This window comes from Poeciliopsis prolifica, unplaced genomic scaffold, assembly GCF_027474105.1.
Source record: "Poeciliopsis prolifica strain line A6 unplaced genomic scaffold, Auburn_PproV2 SCAFFOLD038, whole genome shotgun sequence".
Taxonomy (NCBI): domain Eukaryota; kingdom Metazoa; phylum Chordata; class Actinopteri; order Cyprinodontiformes; family Poeciliidae; genus Poeciliopsis; species Poeciliopsis prolifica.
Genome location: NW_026562413.1, coordinates 3,781,866 through 3,794,488, shown reverse-complemented (window position 1 = coordinate 3,794,488; position 12,623 = coordinate 3,781,866). Strand labels below are relative to the sequence as shown.

Genomic DNA, 12,623 nt, shown 5'->3' with positions numbered 1-12,623 from the left:
TCCTTCCAGAAGTGAACAGTAACTTATCAACACTGTAACTGTGTCATTTTGTTTACACTTGTCCGTATAATCCTTTAGATTTATGCGTCTACTATTTTAACTTTATTTTTTGCACGTTCTTGACATCTTTTGGTTAGTAAATCATAGATTTGCTTGGCTTTGCAGCTGCTGTGATTTTTTTTCAACTTTTGTTTATATTTTTAATGTCTCTCCACAGATGTTTGAGGTCTTCATAAAAAGGCTTTTGTTCCATTTATAAAGACCTCAAGCGTTTTGTTTGCTTTCTGTCTAACTTGTGATTTATTTTTTCTATAACCTCTGTTTGTTTTTTGGTCATCTACTTTTCATCATCCGCCTGATGATGGAAATAATTGCTGGGCTTTTGTTTGTGTTGCTCAGTTGTTGGTTCTTGTTTTGAAATTCACTGGTTTGCGTTTATTCTTGAAATTACTGCCTCAAGCATTACTCGAATGTTTATTTACGGCGCTCATTGTTGCATTAAAAATCGTAAATAGCTACATTCTTTTTAAAACAATTTTTTTGTCTTTCTTCCTCTTTCTTGATTCTTTCCTTCTTTATCCTTTCTCTCTCTCTTTCTTTGCAAACATGCGTTCATTTGCTGCGTCTTTATTTTTCCATATTTACGTTTGCTTTTCTTCTTCGTGTTTCTTCACCGAATCTTTACTGCGCCGAGCGTTTTTGAAGTGAGCAGCATCAGATTAACGAGCAGCACTCGAACGCATCCCTGAATCCCCTTTTTTTTTTTAAGGAGGGCTGATGTCATTTCAAAACTTGCCCCTCTCTCCCCGAGTGAACGCTGTTAGTTTCTCGCTGGCTTTTGGTGACGCGGAGTGATCTGACGGAGCGCTTTGGAAACGCACGAGACGAGCAGAAAAAAACAAACTTGAAGTTTTGTTTTTTTCTGCAGGAGGCGAAGCGAACGGACAACCACAGGGGGAGGAAGAAAATTTTAAAAAAAGAAGAAGCTGAGGGTCGGAGCCCCTCTTTCTGCGGAAAAAGGGAGGCTTAACTTTTTTTTCCCCCCCTCTTCTCTTCTTTTCTCCGTTCGCCAAAATGAATCGGAGCTTCAACAAGTCGCAGCCTCTGCGACACGCTGATTGTGACGCCGTGGAAGTGAAGAGCAAGGTGGGTGGTTTTTATGTGAAGACATTCGGGACTCGAGGAGAGTTTGGAAAAAAGAAAGAAAGAAAAAAAAAGAAAACTCGCACACATGGTCGTCCCGTAGCGAAGCAGGAGCTGGAGGGAGAATCTGTCTTTGATCCGAACCGGACCGGACCAGGTTCTGGGTGTTTCTGTGTGAACCGCAGCGATTGTTTTTATTTCCGACAATACAAGTTGTGTGCTGGCTGGTCGTTACTAACTTTGTGGGGTTTGAAACACAATACAGTTTGTTTGTTTGCCGCTGAACAACAAACAAACAATCTTAAGAGAACATGTGAAAAAAAAACCACCAAATGTAACATTGTGGCTGCAATTTATTCTACATATTAGTTTTGTTGGAGGCCTGGTGGCTAATTTGAATCAATTGCCATATCCGTAAATCAATTAATTATAGAGTCATGTTGAATTGACTTATGTAGAGTTTTTTTTATTGTTTGTTTCATCAGAGGGGAACCAGGTTTCCTGACATTGTTACAGGGATTTGGAATGATTTCATAAATTTTGTTTGCACTAATAAACATTGAATTATGCTCATTTTTAATTTTTAGAGACTGTGGATTAAAAACCAAAACTGAGTTTCTCTGACATTTTAAATGACACAGAGGACTGATTGTTTTTTTTGTTTGTTTGTTTGTTTTTGCACACAATGATTTATCCAATCATAGTAATTGAAAGTTTAGTGGAAGGAAAAAGTCCAGTCAGTAGTTTGTGGGAGATTCACCAGGCTACTGTGCTTGAGGGGCCACCAGAAGTAGAAGTGATCAACTCTCATCAGAATCTGTCAAGAGTTGCTTTCTCCATCATGTTTACTGAAGCCAGCGCATTACCTTCAAACGCTCTTCGTTTTATCAATCGGTGAAAAATCAGTCATCTTCCCAGAGTGCTGCATCCGAGCTCAATTATAGAAAGTTGAGTGGAAAACAAAAGTTGACCCGAAAAGCCGTTAAACCAGTCGTGATCACCACAGCCTGAGAAGATTGATAAGGAGCCCCTCCCCCCCTCTGCCTGCCTGACAGGTCTGTGAGACGGTTGACAGATGCTCCGGTTGGGGAGCTGACAGCAGGTGGGCAAACATCCAGTCCAGGGGTCCACCATGAGCACACACGGTGACCTCGGAGAGTCGCTTTCTTCTGCTTCGTTTGACTGTGATGCCACTGGGGGGCGGGGGGTTGTTTGTGGGTGTAGCTGCCACAGAGCAGCTTCATCAGCACCATCATCACATCGAGAGCTGACTCACGGTCGTGTTGCGTCACGCGTCCTCTCCTCCCCTCTGCCCCTGCGTTTGATCAGACGTAGCTCCTCGCGCACAGAATTGCGTGACTCTCTGTCACTTTGTTTCCCTCCAGCCTGTTTCCCGTGTGCTGAAGAGTCCAAGCTGCTCGGCTCAGCCCTTCACCTCAACTCTGATTGAGGTGACAGATAAATGGCGAAAGCTGTCATTAGTGCACACTGACCTGCGCACGATGGGAATGAGTGACATTCTGATATATAAATATGTTTTTCTGCTCATTTGGATATGAAAGGACTAAAAATGTATTTCTTTATTCATAAATACTGAATTTAAATATTATTTAAAAATGCCTCAGTTTTGGGGGAATCAAGTTGAATTATAGGGAGAACATTTCAGGGCATTTTTTTAGTTTTCACATTTTCTTAAGGTTTGACAATCGGCCCCTTTTCCCCCATGGAAAAAGAGCCGTCTGTAGTGCATCTGTCACCAAAACCGGATCGCCTTCCAATTTTAGAACATGACCAAAATGTCTGTGGCTCTATTGAAAAGAAAATAACTCATCATCTCCAGTTCGGTTTGCATATATGCATATTTCTAAGAGCAATTTTACACAGATCACTCCAAGTTTGCTCTGCCACTGGACTGAAACTTTGCTGCTTCAGTCCAGCGACTTTGTCTTCTAACAAAAAATAAGTTTAGTTAGAAATGAACTCTAACCAGAACCGCTGTGTTCTGTCCTCTGTTCTTCTCTGGCCAGTTAGAAATTCAATCCAGAACTGTTCTAGACAGTTTAACCTGAACAAAAGATGACGTTCTTGTTATTCGTCATTCATTTCAGTCATTACTAACTACAAAAAAAACAAACCATTAAATCTCAAAATCAAACACTTGAAGCCTGCTGTTGCTTAAAATGTTTGTCCAAAAGAAAACACAAACCTTGCGGACATTAGGTAAGCTTCCTCCACATTTCCAGTAGTGACACTTGTGTGTTTCTTGCTCTTGATACTTTTGTGGGACTCTGATTTATTTATTTTTTTGTTCGTGTGTGTGTGCTTGGCAGTTCATGTTTGGTTTTCTCAAGGGAAACTGTTCCAGCGATAAGCTTATCAGGGATAACATTGGAGGTGTCTGTCAGGGAGCCTCAGCAAGGAGCTGGTTTCAGTCACCTAAAGCTCTTATCACTGTATGTTGGGGGGGATAAACTGTAGGTAGGTGGGAGTAGCGAAGGTTTTTTTTTCCACACAACCTAAAAACTTTGTCTTGCATGCCTTTAATATTAAAGAACTTATTTATTATCTGCTCACTTCATAGTCGGTTATTTATTTACAGAGAATCAGTAAGTCAACCTTGACTTGCAGAGCGTTGCATGATGATGAAGCAGTGAGTGTTGACCAAAGAAAGAATTATCTTACTTTTTTTTTCTCCTGTGTGTCAGTTAGGAGGCTTCCAGGCATGTTTGAGCTTGTTCGGCATCACTTTGTCCTGATAGGCCAGAAGGACAGGTGATGTCATGTTTGAGGTGATGTATTCTTAGTGCTGGGTTTGAGTGCTTAAGCCTGTGAATAATTGTGTCGTGTTCAGGCTTGCTCCAGGCCTTGGGGTGGTTCTGCGTGGAGCACAATGAACATGACATACCGTACCAAGAAGACTTTCCTAACCACAAGGTTGACTGGGATCTTTGGGCAATTTGGTAACTCAAGTTTAACATGTTTAGGTATTGCAGACTGAATTACCGACGAGGTTTCCCTTTCCACAAAGTTAACAACTCCGACCGAACACCAACAGAACCTGCCGATCGGCTTCTTGTGTCATCCTACGGAGTAGCTGGGCTTATATTAGCTTAAACCCAAATGGGGCATCACATTTTCATGAAGCTGACTCGCAAGTTTAGCCTGAAGTAAACCTGGCAGAAAGTTTTTCTGGCATCCCCCCTAGGCTTTATCTGATATTAATATGCCATCTTCTAATTACAGTGGTGGGTGTAGCATATCCTCTGCCCATCTGCAATCACGTCAGCACTTGTCCTCGCCTTCCTGTTTGCCCCTGATCCTCTCTCTCTCTCTCTCTCTCTCTGCTTTCTGCCTTTGATATCAGCTCACTCGTGATGTAAGCTAACGATTAGAGTAAAACAGCTACAAATTACCCATCTGAATCACGCAGCAGAACTGCTGCTCTTGTCTTTTGCTGATTATTGAGGCATGCTTTTTTGTTTTGGTTGTATATCTGTGTGTCTGAGTCACAATTTAAGTATTTTGTTGTTGTTGTTTTTGCCTACTATAAATTTCAGCCTTGAGGTTATGATGTTTTACTGACCTATCCAAGAAAGCCATCGCAAAAAAATCTGTTCTTATTGCTACACGTGCTTCAAATGGTGAACCAACATTCGTGAGGTCAAAGTAAGAACACTCTTTAGTGTGGAAGTTGGCATTGGGAGAAGAAGACTCTCAAAGTTGGGGTTGGTGCCATAAGCAGAAGTAGAAAGCGGTGCAGAGCTTTTAAAAGGATAGTCTAGACTATTTGTGTGCCCACGTTTGTTTGTTTTTTCTTAGATGCACCCAAATATTTGATCACATTGCTCTTCAACAGATTTACCTCCTTTTCTCTTTCTTTTTTTATTGGTAGACAATCCAGTAAACAAAATATTTTAAGCAGAATCACTCAAAAAAGGTCTAAAGAACTTCTACAAGCTGAAACTTGGAGCTCAAGACAAATGAAATGAAAAGAAAATCTGAATTCGAAGAAGTTTTAAGAGCTAAATAGATCTGCCAGAAGCATGAATCATTTCGGGTGGAATGTTATTCCTTGTTTATTTTTACTACATTTTGTGTTTAATATGATTCATTCATGTGGTTTATCCAGCTATAAAAATGTTTCACGAAACTAGCCGACTGCCGTTTTCAGTGATGAACTCAGGAAAGTGAATTTTGTATTTGTTAAATTTCCAGCAGATAAAACAATCGGAGCCATTAGGACTTTAGTAGGACAAATTAAGAGGGGATTGGCTCTGTTTACAGATGTCTCTGTAAACATCTGTCTGTTGTGAAACTTCGGGGAATTGTTCAGTTTCACGGGGGTTTTATTTGTTTTGTCCTCAGCGCCTGGTTGCACCAGTGCGACCTGAGACTTTTTCCCGGTGTTCTACGGAGAAATCTAGTCGCATCTGAGACAAAATTTATTGCACTTTATATCCCTAGTGGGATATCTAGTTTAGTTCTCATTTTGAGATGCATCTAGTGAAGTGCATTCAGGCTGCGCGCCGGTGAGAGAGAGCAGGACTACAGAAGATCTAAAGTACAGTAAAGTTGCTCTGTTTTAAGGGACGAGCTGCAATAGATGGTAGAAAAATGTTGTTTAATGGGTCCTTTTTTCCTTTCATTTAAAATGAATATGATCCAAAGTTTTCATACTCATTTATTTCCTCTCCTGGTTTATCTAGTGTCACACAGAGTGTTTGTTTGGCTGCTAACACATTCAATGAGGCGGAAACTGAGCTTCACAGGTTAACGAACCATTAAAGAAACAGAATACATATTGCTGATAGTTAATTAATCTTAGGGCAAAGCTCAGTGATGTGAAATGCCCCTTACAGAATCCTTCTGTTTGCTTTTTTTTTTTTTGTCACACTTAAATGTGTAAATAGCAGACCTGAGTAATACTGAAGGCCAGGCTGAAAGGATTATTTCATTTATTAAACAAAACAAGATGTACTAACAACTGAGCCTTACTTGGAAAAGTAATTGCCTCTTAAACGTAATAAACGGTTCTACCACTCCTGGGGGCAACTACTGTCATCAAGTTAAGGCGATTACTGTCACTGAGTCATTTGCAGCGCTGTAGAGGAAACCTGTCTGGCTTTGCTTTGCAAAAATATTTTTTATTCAGCCATATTGAATGGTTTGATACTCAAATGGATTTATGTCTAGACATTGACTAGGCCACTCCGAAACCATTTTTTTCCTTTTTAATTTTACTTTCTTTAGAGTTTAGATATCATGAAGTTCTTCAGATTATATGTTTTCCCAGATTCCACAAGTCAGACTTTTTTGTGCTTTAAGAAACGGAACCCAAAAAATGTGGTTATCATCATAAACTGTTTTTATAATTTGTATCAACATTTATCAGGTTGAATAAAATAAATAAATATGGTACTGTGCATGTATCTTCTGTATTTGAGTCTGTGCTAATTAAAGCAGTAGCTTTGCATAAAAGCAGTGTATGTGCAAAAGTAAATTCATTTCTCTTACTAAGATATAATTATTTCTCTAACTTTGCATTTGGTATGTTGAAAAGCAACGTTGATCTGTTTTTTCCCTGAAGGTCAATGTGTAATGTAAATGTTTGGAAAATATGCACTGGCCGTGTTGAAACTGCTTTTTCAAAGTGTCATTTTTATTAATAAATTGTTCAGAAACTTGCTTTGCTGTGCCTTATCCACCAACTAAATGTACCTTTTTATTTATTCAAGTGGCATTCTAGCTTTCTGCTTCAGGAATAACCTCTTTTTTTTTTTCCTTCTTCCTCTTTCTTTAGTACGGAGCGGAGTTCCGACGGTTCTCCGTAAACCGGTTCAAGCCTGGAAAATTCGAGGAGTTTTACAAGCTCATCCTGCACATTCACCGCCTCGCAAATATAGAGGTGATGATCGGCTACGCTGACACTCATGGGGACTTCCTGCCGATTAACAACGACGAGAACTTTTCCAAGGCGGTCGACTCGGCTCATCCCCTACTCAGGGTATTCGTACAAAGACGAGGTAAGTGTACTGAAACAATTGGTCTTAAAATTTGTTGGGTACAATCAAATATTTCTATTTTAAATATCCTGAAACTAGTTGGACTGTAAAGTAAAAATCTGTTTTTATTAACTGCTTTGTCCACTGCAATAACTCTGGCAACTTGAGGGGAAAAAATATGTACATTTCCTCATTCAATTAAGTTTACCCTGAGGCCCGTTCTGTTTACTTCATGCAAGACTTTCTGTTTGTGTTCTTTGTGTCCCCCCTGCGCTCTTATAGACCGGATCAGTCTTGGTCTGTGTCTGTCTGCCCAGCTAAGCCCTGTGCTTGATCCAGAGGAAGGCCTTGCAGGCAGATGAACACAGACACAAACGCAGGGAGAGAGATCGGTGCCTCGGCAGCCCCATAGAAATCAGGTCATTGAGCAGAGCTGGCATACCAGACATTACTGAGAGACAAAAGATCTGCATGAAAAGGGAGGCTCCTGAAGGAGCTCCCTACGTTCGTGAGCTTCTGTGTGCTCGCATGCGAGTGCGTATTTGTTCAGTACCAAAACCCGCAGTGTGCTGAATGGGAACCAACTCCTCTCTCCATCCCTGTTCTGTCATTGATCCCCAAGTTTGGAGAGGGTTTTGACCGCTTGCCAGAGAGCTAGCTAGCATGCAAATGAATCCATCAGCATTCACATCTATTCATACTCTCGACCCTTCAAGGAATGTTCCTTGCGGTGTTTGGTAGTGTGTGGACACTCTAAAGTATTGTTTTAATTGCAGTCCGGTGGCTAAAATTCAAAAGCTGCGCAGCAATTTTGTGAACAGTAATGATGTGGCTTTCCATCTCAGAATAGGTTTCAGAAACCAAAGAGCCCCAAATCAGCCTGTGTTCCTGAAAACTAAGATAGCTAAAGCTGACTAAACTCACTTTTGTTGGTGTTAAATGCTATAAAGAATGTTTAATTCGAGGATATTTTTTATCGTGAATAATTTGTGGAAATGCTTGACGAAACCAGCATTTTGGCTCTGCCAAGTCAGAAACTTAAATGCACAATCTGTCTCACATGGTCAGTGAATGCAACATACCCAAGGGTTAGCAGATTATACTGATTACCACTCTCTTCAAAATGGAAGTTGTTGATGAATCAAAAAGGCACAAAGGGATAAAGTTGGTGCTGGTCATTTGGCTGCATTAACTGTTTCTTATTTTGTCGTCGTGGTCGTTTCAGCTCTGGTTACATTTGGGTATGAAAACAACTATTTTCGTCTCCTTGTGGATGTTTTTTCTTGCTGTCGAAGTGGCAGATTGACTCAGTAGACTTGAGCAAATGGCTGGATGACTCTTGTGATATATTGTTGAGCTTTCAACCTCTGTTTGTTGTGTTGCTTTATAAAAATTGCTTGCAGATTGTTGGGAAGCCTTAGACGTATGATGAGGAACTGCATTCTGTAGGGAATACCCAAATTAACCTAAATAACAAAAGGGTAAAAGTATAAAACTACACATTGGCTCCCCATGTTTAATAAGAATAAGTTGTCCATAATCTATAAACTAGTAGGGGCTTCTCTGGACTCTTGTTCTGATAAAACTAAATATTGGTTCCAGTTGTTCTAGATTTAAAACAATATAAAGCATAAGTCCTTATTGGAAAGGAGTAACAGTCCTTTAAGAAAAGGTGACCTGGGAGTAGAGCAGAAAATGGCGAGAAGTTCTGGTTGAAAATGACGCTCTGGCCACGGTGATGTGGTTCATAAGAATGTGCCGCTGAGGCAGTCTGACCATCCTGCGTATCTGCAGCCTTTTGTTAGCAGCGAGACAAAGAGGTGAATGTGTGGCTGTGCGAGTACCTCATTCCTCAGAGCAGATACCCTGCACCCATTGTGATGCTGGCATGAGAAAGTGAGCGTGATAATGACTGTATCAGACAGTACCACCCTGTGAGTGCAGGTCATCAGTGGTGTCACCGTGTGTCTTCTGTGACCGGGGTCAGCAGACCACCCCGTGTGAAAACGCACATCAACACCGGGACTTGGACAGTAAAATGAATATTTATTGGGAATCACTAGACTCTGACGTGCATTTAAAAAGAAAACACCCCTTAAAGAGTCCAACCCATGTTTTATTTATTATGCTGGGAAACTAGATTATCATCTCGGATTAGACTATAAATTGAGCTTCAAAGACTTTACTGGATTTACAGTTGAAAAATGTAAAGAAAACTAATAGCTCATTACTAAAAGGTATTCGATGTGAAATGACCTGTAACTCAGTGAGAGATGGCCTCCTCCACCCTCAGATCAGATAACTTTGTGAGTCCGTGTGCATCCTTTTCCACTCCTCCTGCATTAACAATGGCGATGACGGCATGCGCTGGTCTCTTTCATCTACCTGACACTCCCTCGCAGGCCCAGATTTCCTTTTGTTTGGGAAGAATCTGCAGCACGTGCCACAGTTTTGTTAGGATGTAGTGATGATCCTGCTCCTGATGCATGTTCCTCTCCCTGTGGGGTCTGATTCTTAACTGATGACCTTTACTCAGACAAAGCAGGTTAGAAATGTGAGGTGTATTCCTAGGAGCCTTGTAGGCTCTGTGGATAAACGCCTCTTATCTCCTGAAAGAGTGAAGAGATGGAAGGAAGATTGATTGGATGTTTTTTCAGGTGATGTCTTTCTGATCGTTGTGAAAGCCTGAGAGTTTTTTTGTTTTTTGGGGGGGTTACTGCCACTAATAAGACCTCATGGGAACCTAAAATCCAACAAGAAAGTGGTTTAAAAAAAAAAAGATAAGAAAAGACAGTTTTCCAAAGAGCAACCCACTTCTGCCTCACCCCCACCTGTTGCTGCATATCATCTCTCAGGAAATATTATGTTTTTTAAAGGAACATTTTATATATGAATAATCTCCTAACAACTTGAAGTTCACTTATCTTATCATGGTATATGTTGGGTCATTTTGCTCTGTTGTGTGTTTATAATCTTATTACCAGGAGGAGAGACTATAGGTTGGGGTGGGCAACGTAGCCAAAAAATAAAATTATATTATGATATATTTTTGAATTGCCTCCGATATCACAGACAATATTCCACATTTTCTGCTTTTTCTTTTTTCTCACTTTTGATAGACAAACTGTAAGATGCTGCATCACTCCTAGATGCTAAAGGATGCTTCAGAAAATACTGAAGCTAAAGGTTACTTTAAAGTCAAAATAACTCAAACATTCAAGAGTTCTTTGCTATATTATTAACTTTTTGATTTGTTGTACTCTTTAGTCTTTAGAGGCGAGGGAGTTCTGATTGCAACTTTCCAAACTTAGTTCTATGATAATTTGGAAGAACCCCCGTTCAAATGCTTGCACCAGTAACAAAACAGTAAGGCTGCAGTCTGCGTTTTGTGAGGGGAAAGTTCAGCTGTTTTGCAGACAGTATAAGCAGACTGCATATAGACTAAACGTTTTAACAAAGAGCAGAGACCCCTCTTTGCAGAAAAGGCTAAGAGTTTAAATAAACAGAGTTATTCAGCTGATCCAAGGTCGTTTCTGTTTGGCTTCATATGCAGCGTGCCAATATTTACGACTCCAACAACCCAAGGATACCGACATCAGCCAAGCTAAAGAGACACGTGGAAATGTAGCACAAGTTTTAAAAAAAACCCTGAGATCTGCAGACAGATGCATGTTGGACCACATGGTTTCCCGAAGATCAAAGGAACTGTTACTTCTCTGACCTGACGCTGGCCTCCTTTGCTGTTTCCCTTTGCATTAGAAACGTGTTAACAGAAACCCAGACTGCTGCCATGTCATTTCCTCTAGTACTGGATTCAGTTTAAAGGAAGTAACGCAGGAAAACTACGACAGCCTGATGAAATGGCTTGAAAGAAAACTTCACAGACTGTTTCTAGTGGAGTATGACATTAGTCATCGAGTTACCTCTGTGCATCATGCAATCTTGACAACCTGTCCTGACTTCATTTTTTCACCAACTGACTTGGGTACTTTGGAAATGCTAACATGTAACTAACCAACTGTCGCTCTGCCGAACGTGTTTCCTTTCCTCATACCAGCACATCCATTTTGTTCATATAAAGTTATTGTCTTGTTGCTTAGCCTCAGCAATCTTTTGTTGTGCTCGTGCTTCGTCTACACAGGTGCTTCTGGTGACCTCCAGCTGTGCAGCGAAGCTCCCGCTGTATTAAGATGCCAATAAAAACAAAACGGGGAGGAGGGGAAAAATGCTTCTTAGGAACTATATTTATTTACCTTGTCATTACTTGTTTTTAATTTCTTTTGACCAGCCCATCTGGGCGATCATCTTGGTATGCATTCTGGGGTTTTGTACACAGCTGCTCAGCCTGGTCGTCATCCTTCTCGTAAGAGACCTCAGGCCTGACTCGACGATTGAGGTGGAGGGGTGGGTGGAGTCTGCCTGTCGGTGAAACACAGACAGAAAGTGGAGAGAAGAGGAAGCGAGGATACACTGAACATATTATTACTCCTTTTTTTCCCCTCTTCCTGTCAGGAACAGAAAGGGAGAAATAATAGAGTGAAATTAGGGAAAATATTTTCAAAGTTTAGAGGTTATTAAGTATTGGTCTCTAGTAAAAATTTGCCCCTTCCAATTCCAAATAACAGTCGTCATACAACATTAATCCTTTTAGATTACATAATTGTCTGTGTGGTTGGGCCTTAAAATAAGAACCTGTGTGGCCTTTTCTCTGGGTGTCTTTCTGCATTAAGTGTCGTAGTTCAAGTGTGATGGAAATGTGTGATCCCTGCCAGGAGCCGAATGCAGCAGCAGCAGCAGCCATGTCTGGTGTGGAGAGGCCTCTCTTTGTGCCTCTGACTGCAGCAGCACAGAAAAGCAGATTGAGTGACGTCGTAAATCACAGCAGCCGACACAAAAAAGCCATGAAGGCACAAACCCCGGTCAAGTGCCAAGCATGCAGCTTGTCTGAGACGTCTTCACTGGGTTTTTGGAATTTTGTTTGACAGTTTCAGACACGCATGTCGACATGCAGCTGACACACAGAGTAGCAATGCTCGTCTTTGTTCTTTGGTCTCTGTTGCAGGGTTTGGGGGAGGGGATTGGCAGTTTAATTAAGTTTAATTAAACTCTTGTTGTGATGTCAGAAGTATATTGGAGTTTATGTTTCCTAAGTCCCTGCTTTCATTTTGGTTTATGGCCCCTCTTTGAACCGCTCCTTCTCCCACCCCTCCTGCTCTCCCACAGTGAACTTTCCAGACATCATAGGAAAGGAGTGTCTGTGAGGAACCCCTCCTACAGTTTTAATTAGTATTTTACAGAATTATCTCTCTTTTAAGCCTCAAGCTTAACATTATTCTCTTTTTGTCTTGGAATGGTCAAGTAAAATCTTGTTTAAGGATGAAAGAACGAGTCAGAGTTCAAGGGTCAAATTCTGATCTGTGGTTCTGTACAGCTTCTAACTTATTTTGATATATCTTTAAGATTTGTTATGAGAGTTAT

The 12,623-nt window shown here is 40.8% G+C and overlaps 1 protein-coding gene across 1 annotated transcript in view; it reads left to right on the top strand.

Annotated features, from left to right (window-relative positions):
- Window positions 1-808: 808 nt before the first annotated feature.
- pard6gb (par-6 family cell polarity regulator gamma b) overlaps window positions 809-12,623 on the top strand; it is a 30,653-nt gene continuing 18,838 nt past the window's right edge. Inside the window, exons 1-2 of the mRNA XM_055054084.1 lie at window positions 809-1,146; window positions 6,944-7,166. Of these exons, the coding sequence (XP_054910059.1) occupies window positions 1,075-1,146; window positions 6,944-7,166 (295 nt within the window). The 5' untranslated portion in view covers window positions 809-1,074. The remainder of the gene's footprint in view (window positions 1,147-6,943; window positions 7,167-12,623) is intronic.